Source organism: Lampetra fluviatilis, chromosome 44, assembly GCF_964198595.1.
Source record: "Lampetra fluviatilis chromosome 44, kcLamFluv1.1, whole genome shotgun sequence".
Taxonomy (NCBI): Eukaryota; Metazoa; Chordata; class Hyperoartia; order Petromyzontiformes; family Petromyzontidae; genus Lampetra; species Lampetra fluviatilis.
The window spans coordinates 8,159,541-8,178,735 of record NC_136318.1 but is presented as its reverse complement, the minus strand read 5'-3'; the positions used below and the strand labels follow the sequence as shown (position 1 = coordinate 8,178,735).

General features: G+C 45.7%; 1 protein-coding gene across 1 annotated transcript in view; it reads left to right on the top strand.

Moving 5' to 3' along the window:
- SUCLG2 (succinate-CoA ligase GDP-forming subunit beta) overlaps positions 1 to 19,195 on the top strand; it is a 135,248-nt gene that overhangs the window by 18,448 nt on the left and 97,605 nt on the right. Inside the window, exon 2 of the mRNA XM_078876627.1 lies at positions 1,791 to 1,938. Within this exon, the coding sequence (XP_078732753.1) occupies positions 1,791 to 1,938 (148 nt within the window). The remainder of the gene's footprint in view (positions 1 to 1,790; positions 1,939 to 19,195) is intronic.

The window sequence follows — 19,195 nt, the reverse complement described above, 5'->3', positions numbered from 1 at the left end:
CCGGGATTTGTTCGTGTCTTGGGGAGAACGGATTTCTCAGGAAAGCAGCTATCTCAACAAGAGGACAATCCTGGGAAATCGAGGACAGGTGGCAACCCCCAGCGCTGGCTGTGTATGTTAGTGACCCGCGTGTTTGTCCTGCCATAAAGACTAACGACCGTGACTCATTTTTTTCTTCCTACCCCCATCGCCGCTCAACAACATTTTAAAAAGGTTGCTTAAAGTTTAAACGAAGACAAAAATATGAAATCACGGTTGGGCATCATAGGGATGTGAAGACCGAGCTGGAAACAGTTTAATTTATAGACGAGTGGGTTTGTACGGAGCTGGAAACAATCGGCTACGTCTTAATTACGCGGTAATCAACGCGACGCAGACGCCGATTGCAAGAGTCAACCCTCTGCGCAGAACTCGCGTTACAAGGCTTTAATGTACAATGAGACATCATCGGCCATGCGTGGTCAATCAACTTCTGAATGAAAGCCTCCTCACAACATTACCATCAAATCAAATAAATGAAAACAACTAAGTTAAGTCACGACGTTTCGGGCGCAACACAAGCGTCCGTCATCAGGTGGGGACAACCACAGCGAGAGAATTCTCGCTGGTGTATGCCGAAGGGATGGTTGTGACGAGGGATTATATACCTGGGTAGGGCGGGGTATACACCAGCGATAGTTCTCTCGCTGTGGTTGTCCCCACCTGATGACGGACGCTTGTGTTGTGCCTGAAATGTCCTGATTTAATTTAGTTGTTTTCATTTATTTTATTTTATTTTTTACCTACGTGACTTTTCCGAAAAAACCAAAGAGTATGAATCCTTGCAGTCACGAAAGTTTCAAATCTAGAACGTTATCATCGCTCGTGATCCTGCGACGTCACGAACCACCTCGCTCCTTCCTGCACACGCGACTAGCTCATTCCTCCCGAAGTGGTCGCTGTCTTGGGAATATTCTCTCATTTGGTTACTACTCCATCACCAGTCTCTTCTATCTGATATCATCCCTCCTAGCGACGTGTCCCACCAAATTCCACTGACTTTTCTTAATTAATTATTACGTTTTTTTTCGCACTCATTCTCTGATACACGAGTACCCCGTCTTGCCTCTCAAGTGTATTTAGTGAACGTGCATCTCTGCATTCGTTCAAATATTTCAGCTTTTGTTCCGTTTCATTTTGTCCAGTGTCCGTGCTTTTGCGACGTGAGCTATATTAGCCATATCAAGTCGATAGGTTTTATTGAACCGGGTGAGAACTCAAGGGACCAGGATAGTCTCCGTTGTTTTGAGTGACGGGAGTTGTTCTGGATGTGTGTAGTGACCTACGGTGGCCATGTGTGTGTATGGGGAGCGGTCGTTTAGTGGTTATCGCACTGCGACTACGAACCTCGGCACCCGAGTTCGAATCCCACTCATGATCAACAACAGTGGCGAATATTGGAACCGGTTCTGGGCCTCCCCTCGGTTGATTCGGCCTTAATCATTACCTGGTGTGGTTTGCATGTATGTATGTTGAACTACTTTCGCACTGTAACGTAGCCAACCGTGCCAACCGGAGGTGGTATGGTAAACATCAGCACTGATGCGGCAAAGGTGGCCAGGTGAGGTATTGGCCACACCACCCCTTCGTGCGGAGTGCCGGTCTTCATAGGTGCTCGCTAACAGCACATTCTGTCAAAGGCTATGTGGGGGGATCTGTGTCTTTGTGCACGTGTGTTTAAATGTCCGTGCGTGTGCGTTGTTTGTCCCCCCCCTCCCCCCCGTGTTGCCTCCCGTGGTGCTGCGTCGCAGGCCGCGCTGCCTGCCGCGCTCTCCGTGCGATGGCTCAACCTGCAAGAGTACCAGAGCAAGAAGCTCATGGCCGAATACGGGGTCACGGTCCAGCGCTTCGACGTCGCCGGCTCGGCTGAGGAGGCCCTGGACGTCGCCAAAAAACTCAGTGAGCGAACGGCCCCGAGGGATGCCTGCGGGGACGGGGGGGGGGGGTTGACCGCCTTGTGTGTCTTCTCGTATACATACAAATATGACTTGGTCTATCGGCATGTTGGCTTTCCAGACAAATCTTAACAAGCTGATGATATTCATGATGAAGTTCGTATTTGGTTAGATAGCGTAAATGTTAATGTGTCGTACACCCACCTCTATCCGACACGGCCAATTATTAAGGTGTGTCGTGAAGAAAATGTGGCAATTTTTGTTGCTACTTCAGCACCACCAGTTGTGTGTTGTAGAGCAAACCCACAACATTTACAATTTAGTACAACGTTTCGCTGGTGATTACAACAACCAGCTTCATCGGGCGATTGCCAGAATAGTGAAGATGTCTTCCTTTTTCCGGTCTTAAATTAGGTGAGGTTATCATTGATCTAACCCAAAATACTTTGTCATGAATAATATTGGTTCCGATAGCCTTTGTGTTAAAGCTGATGAGAACCAGAAAGCCAACTGGTCCCGAGTTTGCGTGCTTTTACAAATGCTGCTGGATAGAATTGGTTTTGAAAGCCAATTGGCCGATGGACTAACATTATTGTATATGTGGAGACAGAGAACCGAGGTCTGGTTTTGTATGTTGTTGATGCACTATGACAACAGCCAGGCGGCTTCGGTGGAAGTAGAGTAAGCAGCTCGCAATCGTGAATTTGAGACTTCAAATCCTGGTTGAAAAATGTTTTTATGAAATTCAGATATCACTGAGCGCCGCCAAATTTTTCCGTGGCAGGAAATTGGACGAACGTTTCCAGGTCCGTAGCCAAAATGTGCTAACTATACCTGCCACTACAGCACCCAAACAAGGATATGACATTCATTCCTAGCTAAACAAACATCCATTTATACTGGTAGGAACCTCCTGGTTACACCATCCCACAGGGGATTATTGTGTCCGTCGTGCAGGAAGGGGCTGGGTGGGGAGGGAGTGGCTGGGTGGGGAGGGGCTGGGTAGGGAGGGTGGGGAGGGGCTGGGTGGGGAGGGTGGGGAGGGTGGGGAGGGTGGGGAGGGTGGGGAGGGTGGGGAGGGTGGGGAGGGTGGGGAGGGTGGGGAGGGTGGGGAGGGTGGGGAGGGTGGGGAGGGTGGGGAGGGAGGGGCTGGGTGGGGGTGGGAGGGGTGGGGCTGGGTGGGGAGGGGCTGGTCACCCGTGGTGCCCTTGTAAAACTCAACGTTTAACCTACTCACGCCGGCTTGTGCCCGCCCTCACAGTCGGCCATATTTGCGGAATACACCACGCCGCCGTTGACCCTGGCCATTGACCGAGCAACCCAACGTTCCTACCAGCTCCCTCCGCAGGAATGTGTTCTTTAAATGTGGCTGTTCACGCAATCTGATTCATCCCCGATAGGAGATTTTAATGTCGTGCACACCAAGCACTTAGGATGTATATCAGTCTGGTACACAGCTGAAAATTTGCGCTGCTGTTCAGTTCTGTGGGTGTCTCTTCCGGGACCTTCCCTTCGCATTATGCGAGCAGGGCAACTGTTTTGCTGTGCGACTTGACCTTGTTAGAACAATTGCTGTGCAATTGGGTGGTTAAAGGATGTTCGTGAAAGGAAATCCCATTGCATTTTCATTGGCAAAAATATGTGAAAGTAAATGCAGTCGCGTCGTTAACACGCTGCAACGTTTACTCTTGTAATTTGCTATAATGATTCTAGTCTTGTTATTTTTGTGGGCACTAATTAGTTATGTATTTTCTTCAATGTGTATCCCGTTCGTATAGCATTTGGATAGTGTTAATTAAACCGTTGATCTGTTTCGGTTGAAATAGCCGTTGACCGTCATTATTATTTTGGAGGAAGATGGAAAATAATGTCACCAATATATGACAAAAAATTGAATCAAAACAAATCGAACATCTACCCCATTTTACTTGTTTATGGTCTCATACTCTCATTTTCTGTTTGCTGACATTTATGGTCAACATTAGGAAAGTGGTGGCTGGTTGGCTCAGCGGTCAAAATGCTGAGCCCGGCTTCGCTGGGATTTTGGGTACAAGTTTGGCAGCTGCCAGTGATCCTATTTGGTCTTTCAGGTTCGGTGAGTTGATGGTCAAATTCCCGTTCACCAGTGGATTCACAAAAAAAATACTCTACTCGTTCATCAATAACACCGTGGCCTTAAAATAAAACGTTTATAATGGACTACGTTCTGGGATAATGGCCCCTCGTAGCATATAAATTGGCCATTGCCCGAAACGTTGCCTGTTTATATATTGTTCACATGAAGGCCACAGTGTTATTGACGGACGTGTTGAGTTTCGTCCTTTTATTGCATATTCTATATCGCATCTGTTCCCCGTCTACCAATTCCAGTTGCTGCCCCCGCAGTAGCTATTCGGGAGTGAACCAATAAAGGTAATGAAATGATTGACGGTTTGGCTAGCACGTCAATTATCCCCGTTAAGGCCATTTCGTTAAACGTGTGTGGCGGTAGCCTCTTTACATTAGAGATGAGCCGTACGAGTGTGGGGGGAACTGGTGGAGCGATGGGGCGGAGGGGGCAACAGGAGCCACGTGCAACGTCGCGAGGAAGTACAGAATGCCAATCAATCAGAATCCGTATTTTATACTGGAGGAATCCGATGAGCTAAAATGCTCTTTTTCACAGATGTCCAGTCGGGGCAGGTCAGAACGTTCCAACAACAAACAGTACAAAAACACACGACAGGGGTGCACAGTATTGGAAAGGTAAACAAATCGCTTTAAAAGATTGATGCAAATAAAACAACCATTTTTTATATCATACCAGGTGACCTGGCTACAAATGATAGAGGTCAACGAATTGGCTTATCATGCGGAAATTTCCAGCAGCAAAATAATCTAGACGCATATTTCTAAATGTGGAGGGGAAAAACCGGAGGACCCAGAGGAAAATGAAAATCAAAGGACAATCTCAAGAAGAAGCGCCCCGAATTCTGTCGCTTGAAGCAGTCGACCTTCAAAGTCCTCTACGCTGGTCCACAGCGCAACGAGCCGTGGTTTTTGTGTTTCTTAACTCGTTTACATTACTGCGTCCCAACAATCTCCCCCCTTTACAATCGTGTACTCTCCTCAGCCTTATTTCCCCAGGCTCTTAAAAACTTCGCAGCCAAAGGATATGGTGGGATTCTCGTTTTAGAGTTCAGCTTTTGCCGTTGACTAAGGACTGTGTTATGGTTCGTGTACTGCATTTGAGGTGAAGTGTGCGCTTAAATGTCAGTGGAGACTGGCGAGTCGACAAAGTAAGACTCCAAATGGGAGTTGCTGAACGCGGTCTTTAATTTGTTAACCTGTAAACGTTATGATGAGATGGATAAAATGGACATTTACTGTGAAGCAAAGTGGATGGGCTAGAGCAGGGTTCGTCGCTCGAAGGAGGTGACCGCTTGTGCTCCAGATTAATGGCAGAGTGGTAGCTGAAGGAACCAGCAACGCCTGAGGGAGGGAGCGACGTCTGGCGTGGAGATGGAGCGATGAAATTGGCTGCTGTGAAATGGCTGGCTGGAGTGTTACGCGCAAGTCTGTAGGAGGCCTTTGTCCAACAGTGTGGATAGGTCATGGCTACTGCTGATGATGATGGTGAATTTTGGGCAGTCAGGAAGAGGCATTTGTATATGGTATGCAGAGGTTTGATATGAGGGCATGAAGCATGTTTATTGGAAGAGGTGGCTTTGTACGGTGCGAAAGAAGTTCAACATAGATATGTCAGAGCACCAAGCCGGCAACTCTGAAATGCACGGTTCGAGTCTCTGCAGCTGCCAGTGATTAAAGCAGATTCGTAAGTGAAATTGAAGGTTTTCGACTCGGTCGCAAGACTGCACAAATAAGACCCATTGCATTAATTTGAGGCTTTTATATCTCATTTGTCCTTTTCCAGCCCCGGGACTGTAAGATGTCAGTTTGACCGACGTGCGACGAGCGATTTGCCTCGGGGCGTTGTAAGAGCTGTACCCCCTCGTGCGGATAAGGAGAGGCTTATTGATGTGACGATTAGAAGTAGGGCTGCGATGGCCTCATCTGAGAAGCATTCTCTAACACACAGTGATACACTGCAAGCTGCAGAGCTCCTAATGGAAATGTTTTTTCTCATCATGTAATGCTGATATAACTCGTCGAATATTATTGCTGGGGGGGGGGGGGGGGTTGGAAGGGGGAGAAACGTGTAAAATAAGGATTATAAGGGGTAAACGCTGTGTGCCCTGATGTTAGAGTGGGATTTCCAGAAATGACAATGGCAATCCTGTACTACTTATATAAATATATAAAGTACCGTATAGAGAAAGCGTTTTGTAAAGCCAGCTCAGTGTGTTATTACCATGTCATTGGGACAGATCAAAATAGATTAGCGAGAGAGACTTATGCTCAAACAAATAGAGATGAATGGTGGGAGACATTGACCTGGGCGCGGGTGGGCTGATTCCATCTGAAATGACCCGGGGAAGAGAGACTTGGCTATCAGGATCCCGGTGATTTAGCTGTGGATGATAAAGGATGGAGGAATTTAATCAGTGTTCGGTAAATGATGAAGTCTTAAGCGTTAATGGAAACTGTTCATTTAGTGAGGGCTATATGGAGAGATAGCAGTGCAAATATAGGGAGGTAATTTTTTGTGAATTTTTTTTGCCCTACCCCAGACTGCCGAAAAGGCAATTTTTGGGTCTTGGAGAATCCGCGAATGATTAATAATAAGTGACCATGTGTCTTCTGAGAGCTAATGCTATCCAAATGTTAGCATCTCCGATTATGGTTTTTTAAATCTTGGCATTAACCTGATGTAAAGTCTTGATGCTAATATTTGTTCATATCACAAATGAGTACATGAGAGGTAGACCTTTTTTACTTTTAGTTCACCAAAGCCTGATTGTCAAGCCCGATTTGGCATGTAGGCCAAGGAAGGCACCAACCCATCCGCATATCTGTACACCCAACAATTCTGTAGTAAGCCAGATCATGAACGTTCTATATGCATGAGTGTATATGGTGTTCTAGATTACGTTTTGATTTGATCTGTGCCTCGATGTTAACAGCACACAGTGAGACTTTTAAGAGGTTGAGAAAATGAAATTAAAGTGGTGTAAATCTTAGCCGTAAAACATGTCTCCATATGCATATTAATTAAGTGAGAAGCATTGTACACATTATATGGAATGTATCTTTATTAAAACCATTAAAACTGACGGTTGTATGTAATTTACATAGCATTGCAATTCAACTATAAAGGAATACAAATTAAATACCGCCTCATGTATGAGTCAATAGTTATGAAATGTATATTTTTATTCAGACCATTTGTTAATTCAGAAAGCAATTTAATATTTCACCAGTTTGAAAGGTGTAAAACAAGGGACGCGTGATGCTTTCCAAATATGTAAAACAAATGTTCGCACGATCAGTGCACTCCATAATTGCATTCAGTTCTCCTAATGGCAGCGTCGTGCAGATATTGATAATGGCATGTAAGATAAAATCAGTGGATTAATTAATTAGTCAATTGTCAGTGTTGGCTAATTCTATTGCATTACCAATAATTCAGCATTAAAGTAATTTAATAGAGTAACACAGCAGGTCTTTATGTGGAGTGACAATATTATTACTTTCCTGCAAGATTCCGAACTTTTTTTTTTAAGACCTTTTTTTTGAACTCCCGAAGGCTCTCTATTTTAATTAACAAAGTTGGTAATAAAATTAACACCTGATGGCCTGGTTGTGTTGTGGGCTTATAGAGCAGTCATTCGGTGTGGTTGGGAGTTTGTCGTCAATTCAGAATTAATTGCTCTCTGTTTTCAAGTAACATTGCTAGCATCGACAAGGTGCAGTGGCACCTTTTACTGTCCAGATTCACTCGGCCCTTAAACGATTGCAATGATGATAGAAAAGCAGCAACACCTTGTGTATCCAGCAATGAGTGGGAGTCTTATAAGGCCACTGTCTCATTGCTTTAGAACTCGCTGTGGATGGCATATTAATTAATGTATTCATATACACGTTCAGGCTTTTGTTGGCTGATAACAACTTCATATTTAGAGGCCTGCAGAGCTTCAGCACAATTGTTGTGAGCGCTGGGTCACTGCCTGGCTGCCTTCCAGCTCATATGAGGTTCCTCAGTGATTGTGAGATTTCATTTAAATTTTCATTTGCATGAGTGGTGCTTTATAAAATTAAAACATCGGCCAAGCTTAACCCTGCCTAGTTTCCGTTGAGAATCGGATGCATACGGGGCGTTTTTTTGCTTATTTGTAGGCAGTAGGCACTTGGTCATGAGCAACACGATTTTTGGGCTTTTTGCTTAAGGCCACGGTTTATTTATTTCCGCTATCGAGTAATATATCTCGTAGTGCGCTAGCATTGGAAAATGTATTGTCATTTTCAGCTGGAGGCAAGTGCTCGGCAATTAAAAAAAAATACATTCACACGTCTTTCCATTTGTTAACCTGCCAACATCTCACAGGGGTTGCGGTAATTGTGGAGCAGGGGGGGTTCTCATTTGTATGTGAACGCTGTCTGTAATGCACAGCAGTGAGGCTTGGCTCTGATGCACATCCAGCGTGATGTGGATCATAGCAATGTTGCATGGCCCCCCAACCCGCTGTATTTGGCCTGCGTGATTTATGCAGATTTGCAATTAAAATTATTATGAGGTTGTCTTGGCCTACTCTTCCACATTGGCCAGACGTCTTCTGAGTACCCATATTTTACCCCACCACACGTGACCTGCCGATAAACTAACTTTTGTGTATCCATTTATACTCCTTGGTGAACAGAAAGGGGGGAGTGGATATTCAAGAAACAGCCTCCTTTGTTTTAACTGCCATGCCGGGAGATGGGATCGAACCGGTGACATTGAGATTGGGAAGCCCAGTGTGTTCACCATTACAGCGTGGCAACATCTCCTGCGTTATTAAGTACGTGTGTTTAGAAGTAACTGCCAAATGTGCATTTTTACATTTGTTCGGAACAAGACTGAGTTCAATGTATAACCGCTAACTGGCGATTTTTAAGTATAAGAGCAGAGAGCATACGTATCCTTCATAGACTGGTCAGCGAGCTTGCTGTCCTATCTCCAACCATCATCTCACTGGCATGCTGGACGGTGGCTCTCACAAGTGATCTCTGCGCGATCCACCAATCGCATCCGGCAAAACACGTGGTGCATTTTCACTCCCAACCTATGCGAGTAATTTTGAAACCGCTAACAGTAACCATACTCACCAGATTATAAGACACGATTTAATTTTCCTCTTTAGAAAATAATAATAATTTAAAGCAAGCATTGTGGTGTGTTTTATAAACCAGTAGATGTATGTATGTATGTATCACCATGTGTTGTATAGCTTTATTAACACCGGGCACAAGTTTGCGCTGCGTCTTACTTTCCAGGACATCTCATAATCAGGCACATGCACTAAAACAATAAACAATGTGCCATTATATATATAAGTTTAGAGTAATATTGAAATATTTTTTTATTCATAATGCACCCATAAAATGTACATTTTCACATTTTTAAGTTGTAATTTTCGCAAATTTGCCCAGTATGCTTAAGTGTTTTTATGCTTAAGCGTTTTAAACATCATTAAAACTAACTTTTTGTACATTAAATGTAAAGCACTATTTAACTTAAATTGTTTCTGGAGGGCTGGCTATGTTTGATCAATCATAAAACCCATTTGCTGGCGCTGCTACAATTAAAATGCTGGCTGGGATCGACCCTCTTGGCATCCCCTTGGCTTTCCCTCCTTCCCCGCTTTCTCACTGGCATACTAACTTTTGTTTTACTTTACCAGATAAGCGACTTGGCCACAAATGATAGCCCAATGAAGTGGCTTACGATGTGGCAATTTACATCAGCCAAATACTCTAAGCGCTTGTTTCTAAACTGTTGGAGGGAAAAACCAGAGGACCCGGAGAAAAATCCAAGCGATTACGGGGAGCGAGACGAGTCGAGACGAGGGAGTGCACAAGAAGTTTGGCAGCGGTGATGTTGATGAGGGGGCGAATTTTCCTGATGTTTCAAAGATGGAAGCGGCAACGTGCGAGTGGTGTGATTGCGATGTGGGAAGTGAAGGAAAATGAGGAATCAAAGGTGACGCCAAGAATTTGGACGGAAGCGATCGGAGTTAGTTTGAGCGGGGGGGGGGGGGGAAGATATGGAGGGGGGTAGTAGGAGGAGAACGGGAGGTGGGAAAGTCGAGCACGGTGGTTATAGAAGGGTTGAGGGAAAGGTAATTTTGTGTCATCAATGCTTGGATGGCCATTAGGCAGGATGAGATGTGGCGAGAAAGGTCGGGGGTGAGAGACTTAAAGGAAAATAATATTTGAGTGTCGTCGGCAAATAGACGATATGAGAGATTGAAAGAAGGAAGGATGGGTTTGAGGGGGGACGTTGTAGCAGGAGAATAGAGGAGAGAACCAGGTACAGAACTCTGGGGGGTGCCGGCCATGACGGGGGAGGGCGAGGAAGAACCACGGTTAAAAGAGACTGGATGATCGAGCAGTGAGGTAAGAGCGGAGCCAATGAAGTCGCGTGCCAGAGATACCGAGGTTAGACGGAGTGGATAAGAGGACGGGGTGATCAAGGGCGTCGAAAGCCGCTGGACAGGTCGAGCGAAATTAGGACAGATGAGAGGCCCGAGTGACGTGGGATAGCCAAGTGGTTGTGCACGTGGAGGGAGAGCGGTTTCGGTGGAATGGAGCGGACGGAAACCAGACTGGCGGAGGGGATGAAGAAAGTGTGAAGAGACGTAGGGAGTGAGTCGATTGTGAACTAGGCGTTGAAGGAGTTTGGATGAGTCGGAAAGCAAGGAAATAGGGCGGGAATGTGCAGCGATGGAATGATCTAGAAAATATTTATTGAGAATGGGTAGAATGATGGCTGTTTTGAAGGAGTTAGGGGAGATGCCAGATGAGAGGGAAGAGTTGAAGAGAGCTAGGAGGAACGGGAGGATAGTGGGGATGACATATGGGAGCAAGGAGGGCGGTAGGGGATCAAGGGAGGAAAATGTCGGGGGAATTTTGGAGACCAAGTTTGACAGCTCCAGGAGTGACACAGGGGACAAGGTATTTAAAGTAGGTGAAGAATTGGAGGGAGGGAGGAGAGGGGCAGGTAGGTATGCTGCTGGCAGGAAGAGAGGTAGTGGGAATGGTAGAACGAATTTGAGAGATCTTCTCCAATGAATATTTGGTCGAGGATGGTGAAGGATGTGGCAGTGTTTAAGGTAGAAAATTGCAGAGCAGAGTGCGCGGAAAGGGAAGAAATGAGCGATAGAAAATAGGATTGGCGAGCGGCCTCCATTGCGGAATTGAAAGCGGACAGTATGGAAATGTATGTCGAGTGGGAATCGGTAGTGGGTAGGGTCTTTCAGGTTTGCTCGGCTTAGCGTACGAGGCGATGTTGAATCTTTAGCCCAGGTGTTAGCCGAGGGCTAGGAGGATGATTAGGAGGGATGAAAAGCAGCAGAGGGGCAAGCTCGCCTAATGAGTAGGATAGTTTTGGAATGTAGGATGGATGATGCTTCGTCTGGGTGGAGGTAGGAGAAATCAGATAGGGGTGGTAGGTTAGTGGAAACCAGGGAATCAAGTGCAGAGCGATCAATGGAGCATGGTGGCCCCGGACAGGCGAGGCCATGGCGATGTCGCAGTTCGGCGACAGCGTCGCCCTATGTGGTCGGTGGAGCGGGCTGGCAGCCGCGTGGGACGGCGTGGCAGCCACGCTCGCGCGCCAGGCACGGGGTGGCTGGGCAGGCTGAGCCCCGACGACTGGTGCAGCACCATGAAGGGGCCACCCAACGCGGTCGCCAGAGCTGGCCGTCCGGTGCACAGAACGGCGAGTAGAGGAGGTCCACGTCCCTGGCCCGGAAGTCCCGGGTAGGCAAAGCCCCAGCGACGTTGCGGCTCGGTGGTTTGGCCGCCCGACGTGGTCGGCGGAGCGGGCCAACAGCCGCACAGGGTGCCACGGCCCTGTGCAGGCGAGGCCGCAGCGGCGTTGTGGCCCAGTCGTGTAGCCGCCCGATGTGGACGCTGGAGCCGGCCGACAGTCACACGGAGTAGTGCACAAGCACAACCAATAAACAAACCCCAACACATTCACGAACAACATCGTGGCACCAAAAGAAAAAAAAATGCAGCGGGTGACATTTTGCGCAATGGCGCTACCCCATGACGCATCTGACCTTTTCACATATCTAGCTATATACCTCAATCTCCAGTGAGTCAGATGTGCGATGTCCCTCTGTATTTTACCAGGTCTCTGCTAGAAACAAAATGTTTTGCTTGGGAAGTAATCTATTACAACATTGTTTTGAATGTTTTTCCATTACAATGTATTAATCACTTTGATAACTGTTTCCCGATCGTACGCTTGCACCTTGCATAATAAAATGTAGCGGATCAGAAATAAAAAATGAGTCTCATTACCGCTGATATAGATTTTCCCAATTGTACAGTATATCTACGTGAAATGTTTCCGAGTCATGCCGTGTGTTGTTCGGCACGATGTCCGATGTTTCGCACCACACGCCGGCAGTCTCAGTTCCCCCAGAAGAAGCTCGTGGAACGTCGGAGAGCTCAGTCGAATCTGTTCGATTTAACCTTTGTTCATGACTCTGGACGCTGAATTAAACCGTTGAGGCAGGAAAAGAGAATGAATGGCAGAAGCAGCGCTGACGCCAGTTATGTTGCCTCCGTGTCGATATGAATGCAGGCAGGAGGGCTGTAATAGTTTCACAAGTAGAGGATTAAACATTAGAAAAATATGGTCGGGTATGTGACCTGAGACTAGACGATACAACGTTCTATATTCATTAGACGACGGGGGATGTGTTTAGGGGCGGCAAATATATAATTAAAAGGTCGTGCCTAATCGCGCCATTAAAAGGCAAGCTTTTTAAATGGACGTTTCACGTGTTTGTTTATTCTTGCAGACGACTACTGCTTTGTGAGAGCAAATACGGTTCCTAATGGGTAGTTATGGTGCGCTGTGTTATGTTTATAAATCTGTAAATTATGCACATTTATATGATATTTAAAACAATATTTGTCAGAATTACCAAATACGAGTTTAAAATTTGACAACGACGACAACAACAAACGACGACCCAACCATTGGCACTCGTCCATATGGGTTTGTAGCAGTGGCACAGTAGGGATGGTGGCAACAATGCGCCACCAACCAGCCTGGAGCAAACCCAATTGATTGTCTGGTCGCAGCTCCCAGTCTCTTGGCACTCGGCAGTCCCTGGTTTGCTGCGCACGCCCGGCCGCCAGGCCGACGTTGGTTGGTGACGGATTCTTAAGGACTCTCCTTCCCCCTCCGCCCTTTCCTAGGGCTCCTCCGCGCATTGCCTTCCAGTATCCCGTTTTTGCAATTCAAATTTTCGTACGTTGTGAATGCGTTCTCGGAACGAAGGGAGGAATCTGGCAACCCGAGTTTGAATTCCGGTCACAGCGATCATGAGTCGTGAGCGATAACTGAACTGACCATTTTATATACAAAGATCCCCCGTATAGCCTTAACAGACTGTAGGGGCAAGTGCTGTTAGCGAGCACCTATGAAGGCCGCAACGGTACACGAGGGGGTGGGTGGCCAGCACCACGTCCGACTGCCTTTGTCTCCCCAGTGGCGATGTTTACACACCGTACCAGGTACTTGTTTAAGGCTGAGTCGACCTAGGGAGGCCCAGAACCGGTTCAGATAATCGTCACTGGTATTGGCCGTGAACGGGAATCGAACCCGGGTTGTTGGGTTCATAGCGCAGCGCGCTAATCGCTACGCTGCCGGGTAAGAGCCACTGATCTTTCTAGCTTTTTTTAGAGGCAACCCGACTTCTCTCTGCCCGCCCTCTCACCACTCCCCCCCCCATATCCCACACTGCTCCCTTCAATGTATTATGGCCTAAAGTTATCCAGCAATTTCCTGTATAGCTGTCTTCCATTTCACCCTAAGTTAATAGAACATTCATTACTTTACGGCACTCCTGTAAGTAGCACGGACAAAACCGCAGCGCTGTCACACTTGAGTTGCGGCAGCACGTGTGATATTCGATGTAATTCTTCCAATATGTAATGGGATTTCCTGTTCTAAACGTGACATTTCTCCACTCCACCACCCTGTTTCTTAGAACCATGTCACCATGTGTGCACGTTCTCAGTGTGGGTGTTTTTTGCTTCAAAAGTTTGCCTCGGTAACAAGGAAAAATGAAGGAGCGCTGCGTTGGTGAGATGTTGACTACCTCACCGGGTATGCAGGAGGTCGTGGGCTCGATTCCGACCCAGTGGCCTGTATAGTTAAAGTTTTCATGTTCTCCTCGTGGTCGCGTGGATTTTTCTCCGTGTCCTCCGGTTTTTTCTTCCACATTTAGAAACATGCATTTAGAGCATTTGGCTGCTATAAATTTTCCACATGACAAGCCACTTCGTTGAGATTAAATTTGTGGCCAGGTCATTTATGAAAAAGAGCTACATCGCGCAGTGGGCCTTACCTGTTAAAATACCAAAAAATTGTTGAAACTGCATTAAACGACCGGAGAGCGATGAAATCAGCCGGTGGTGCAGATGCTTGGTGGATCGTGCCGTGATCCAGCATTGGATCAACCATTGCTGATTACGATGATGCAATGTAGACGTATTTGTTGTCCATGCAAGCGCTCGCTTGGAGACATCGAACAACAGGCACATATACCCCGATGGATATTATTTGGCAATGCTGTGCTGTGATCTTGTAAAAATGCAGTACCCCATTTGACAGCTGCCAGCTCTTATGCACTGGGGTGAAGGATAATTTATTTCTTTGTGGTGCCCTTAATTTGTTTGTTGTCATCGACATTTAATTGGCAAATTATTTTACCATTTTAATTGAAATTATTTCAGAGACCCATTTAGTTGTCTGATTGAAGATGCCTAACAATGCATGTGATGTGTCCTGCGTATTGGAGCATATTTGTGCGAATGGATGTATATATCATGAGGCCTCCTTTGCCAGTAGCAAAATATATGTTTTTTTCCCCTTTTTTCTGGCAACAAAACTGAAACCTTTTTACGAGGAATCATGTTTACATTAACCACAATACCTGCGGTCAGAATGCAAACAAAAAACACTGATAATGTATGCATTGTCCTTGAAATTGATTGGTCCACACCAGAGACAGCGTTTTTTAGAGCCTAGTCTCATATGGTGTTCGACCAGATGACGCCAAAAGGCACACAACTCAAAGACAACGCACTATCAGAGTAATGAGGGCTCTGTCTTTGAGTTGTGCGCCTTTTGGCATCATCTGGTCGAACACCATGTGAGACTAGGTTCTAAGGAAAGCTGTCTCTGGTGTGGACCAATCAATTTCATAGACAATGCATACATTATCAGAGCGTGTTTTTTGTTTGCATTCTGACCGCAGGTATTGTGGTTAATGCAGACATGATTCCTCGTTAAAAGGTTTCAGTTTTGTTGCCAGAAAAAAGGAGAAAAAACCTATTATTGGATGTATATAGATAGATGCACAGTGGGTTTATGATCGTATGCACAATTTATTTTTATTATTTCCCGTTTATGTTTCCAAGTAAGACGCTCGTTGAGTCTCCGGACATTTTTTCCCAGGAGGGCGTCTACTTTTTGGATGTTTGGCCAATTCCATTAAAGGGGTCTTCGTGTGGGAGGAAGCCACACGAGGGGGCAACATTGACACAAACCCACTTGCTGTGATATCATCTCCTGGCCACTCGACAGCCCAATGAATTTGGGATTTTCACAAGTCTGTGTGAGCCGCCATCCCACACGTATGAGTGGGGGGGGGGTAATATTCAAGGCTCCGCTCTGTCAAATTCAAGAATCTGTTTCTGCGCCGTATCCCAAGCCTGCAACGCCCAGTATTCTGAGCTTCTCCTTGCATCTGAGTAGGAATTAAGCTCAGCTCTGCTTTAGCCTCCAATGTACATGGTAGTCGGAGAACATTCAGGGTTATTTTGCTGGCATGTCAATCTTTATTTAATGTCCTGCGGATGTCGACATTCATGCCTGCGTGTTTTGTGCTTGCAGTAGGATGACCATTAAGGTACCCCCGGTTTCATCCAGTTGCAACTAATGATCAAACGTCTCATCGTAATAGTGTACCTTTGATGCTTATTTCACATCCTCTCTTGATAAATGCGGCACAAGGGTCTCTACGTTTCCTGGGGATTCTCAAATTCCTCTTCTCGCACGTGCCAATCTTTCCACGATTTACCAATAATTTTTCATTTATATGTAAATAAGGTAAACGATATGTTGCACGCATCTGGTTATTTATAAGCGCGGAGAATTGGGCCGTCGGAAGGCGAGAGTGCTGCGGTTTGAGTCGCCGAATAGCCCCGCGATTCGAACAGAGCTGCCCTTTTTTATTTTTGGGAGTGAATTGCCCAAATGTAACATTTTGTTGCTGCGGTGATGTTAAGCGTCCCATGACATTTTGCGAAAACAGTTAGGTTATCGTGCACGTGGGTCATTTCTCTTGAGACAACAACAATGAACGAAGTTCCTCCTTCGATGTTAAACGAGGTAAGGTGATACCTTGCTTTTGAGATGTCCGTGTCGATCATCCATGGGGAGACTTGACCCCTGCCTTGGGAATAGATAATTTCCACCACTGTCTCGGCACTGCCTACCCATTGCTCGTCCCTGGAGCAAAGGAACATTCTGACTGGATTTCGAGAATGGGCGATAGTAAATAATCAAGCATTTAATTCGGTTAAAACTCTCCCGTTCGTAACAATTGGCGCTTCAGCTTGAAAAGTAACACGTGGACAATTACTCGGCCATCACAAGGCCAAATGTTGCACTCTTGGGTGGTGAAAACTTTGCAACGTGCGGCTCAAAATCGCGCCGTTTGCTTTTTATTTCTTCCCCGTATGGTCAGGTGTCCGTTACCATCGCAACGCATTCGGACTTGTCGGCACTTTGACGCCATTGCACTGTGGAGATGGCGGCGCCGAATGGGTCGACATTTTTCCCACCGTTGCGCAAGTTGAAGTTGGAATCGTACAGATTTCGCCCTCAGCTTTGTCATTGCGTTTGATGATGGCGGTGGCAATCTGTTCAGGAGCTCGATGCCCATGTCATGGTCTGCTGGCCACGACGAGACGGCTTCACGAGTTGGAGTTCGTGGAGTTTTTTCTGTTCCTCCTCCGTTGGAATAGCGCAGACTACAGTGGTCTGCTATATTGTCCACAATTTGATCCGCAGCACAATGCCCTGAAGTTACAATAATGCAGGACATGGGGTACAATTGTTTGATATTTTAATAAAAATAATATAAAAGGGAAATTTGTGAATGTGTGTCTCTTCGAAACGTTTAGCATACTGCCTGACATGCAACAAACTTGAAATTTAGCAAGTGGGTAGCTTCCAAACTGTACACAATGCAAAACGTATAAAAATAGACTTTGGTAATTTGGGGGGGGGGCGCAATAATGCATACATTTTGCACGGCAAGTGAGCGGTGACGTCACATCTGTGATGTCACCCGCATGCGACAGCGATACGCAGTGTGGCTGCAGACGTCACACATCCCCCCCCCCACCCTCCGCGTAGGCCGTGTATTAATCCAAGACGAATCCAAGTGCCGGGCGAAGTCGGGTCGTAAAGTTCTAATATAAATAGTATAAGTGACTCATAAGTTCTCACAGATGCTCAGGTCACCTTCTGTGAGCATTACCACTGGCATAAAACATGTCATAATCATCAACCATGTTTCGATTTAAAGCTTTCGTGACTGCAGGGATTCATCTTCTTGGTTCTTTCGGTAAAGTCACGTAGAAGGAAAATAATAAAATAATAAAAATAAAACATTGTATAATGTGTTATTCTTATTATTAAATTATTTTCCTTCTACGTGACTTTACCGAAAGAACCAAGAACATCAACCATGTTCTCTCCACTTCTGGATGAAGGCCTCCCTCAATTACCGGCATCTCTCATAGTCTTTGCGATTAAAAAAAAATACCACGCGACACCCATGCACGGGCTGATCTCATTGCTGCTTCTCCACAGGGGGATGCCATCTCACGTGCGTTCACTCATCCCCTCCCCCTTGTTCCCCCCCCCCTCCCGAGTAGCCTTCACCACTGGCTCGTTTTCCATCCCGAACAGTGCTGTGTTCTTCACGGGGCCTCAATTTCTTAGTACAGGGTGGGCCAAAAGTCAGGACACAATGTATTCTCCGCAGGGAATGGATTCTTTGCTCCGCTGCAAGTTTCCTCCCACTACTCACCCATTGACACGATGGTCAATGGTACAGTGTATAATAACAAATAGTATAACATTTATATGCTTAATACAATGTTCAAAGTAATATATAGTATCGTAATTGTATAGTGAATATATAGCAGTGTGATATACATTAGGGTGGGTAGTATAATACATAGTGTTATATTACAATGTATAAGGTATAGGGTGGTTTATAGCAATACAGTATATAATTTAACGTTGGGTTTGTCTATGGCAGTATATAGTACGGTGTAGACTCGTGTAATGTAAGAGAATAAAGTTTAGATGGAAGCATATTATATAATTTTTACGACGTAGAATTGTAATGTATTACTTACTGTTAGTAACTCAGCTTATTGTAGAGTATAGTTAGTATACTGATGATACTATGTAGTTTCTGCTTTAGTTGTTTACGTGTTGGTTTTAGTTACTGCAGCTACATACTATTAACACTCCTTCCCTTTATTAATGCTACCCCTCCCTTTGATGCTGCTAATCCTGCATAATGCACGGGCATAATTAGTACTATTCACATACCTGCATTTCCCATATCCCCTCCCTTTGATGCTGCTAATCCTGCATAATGCACGGGCATAAGTAGTACTAATCACATTCCTGCATTTCCCATAAATATGCTAAATTCCTCTTGATATGCAAATTCTTTTGTCGAAGCGCCCTTTCCCCCCCTCCCAACCCAGCTTATATATATGCTCCAAGCACGTGTGCTGTTTCATTCAGACGCTGTCTCCCCGACAGACCTGGTTTTCACCTGAGGACGGCTGCTTGCGTTGTGGCCGAAACGTCGTGAGAATTATTTTATTATGTTTTATTTTTATTATTTTATTACTTCCCTTCTACGTGACTTTACCGAAAGAACCAAGAAGATGAATCCCTGCAGTCACGAAAGCTTTAAATCGAAACACAATGGGTTATTATATTTACTTGAACATATCGCATAGAGTTATTTCCTTCACTTGAACAAACGTTCAAACGT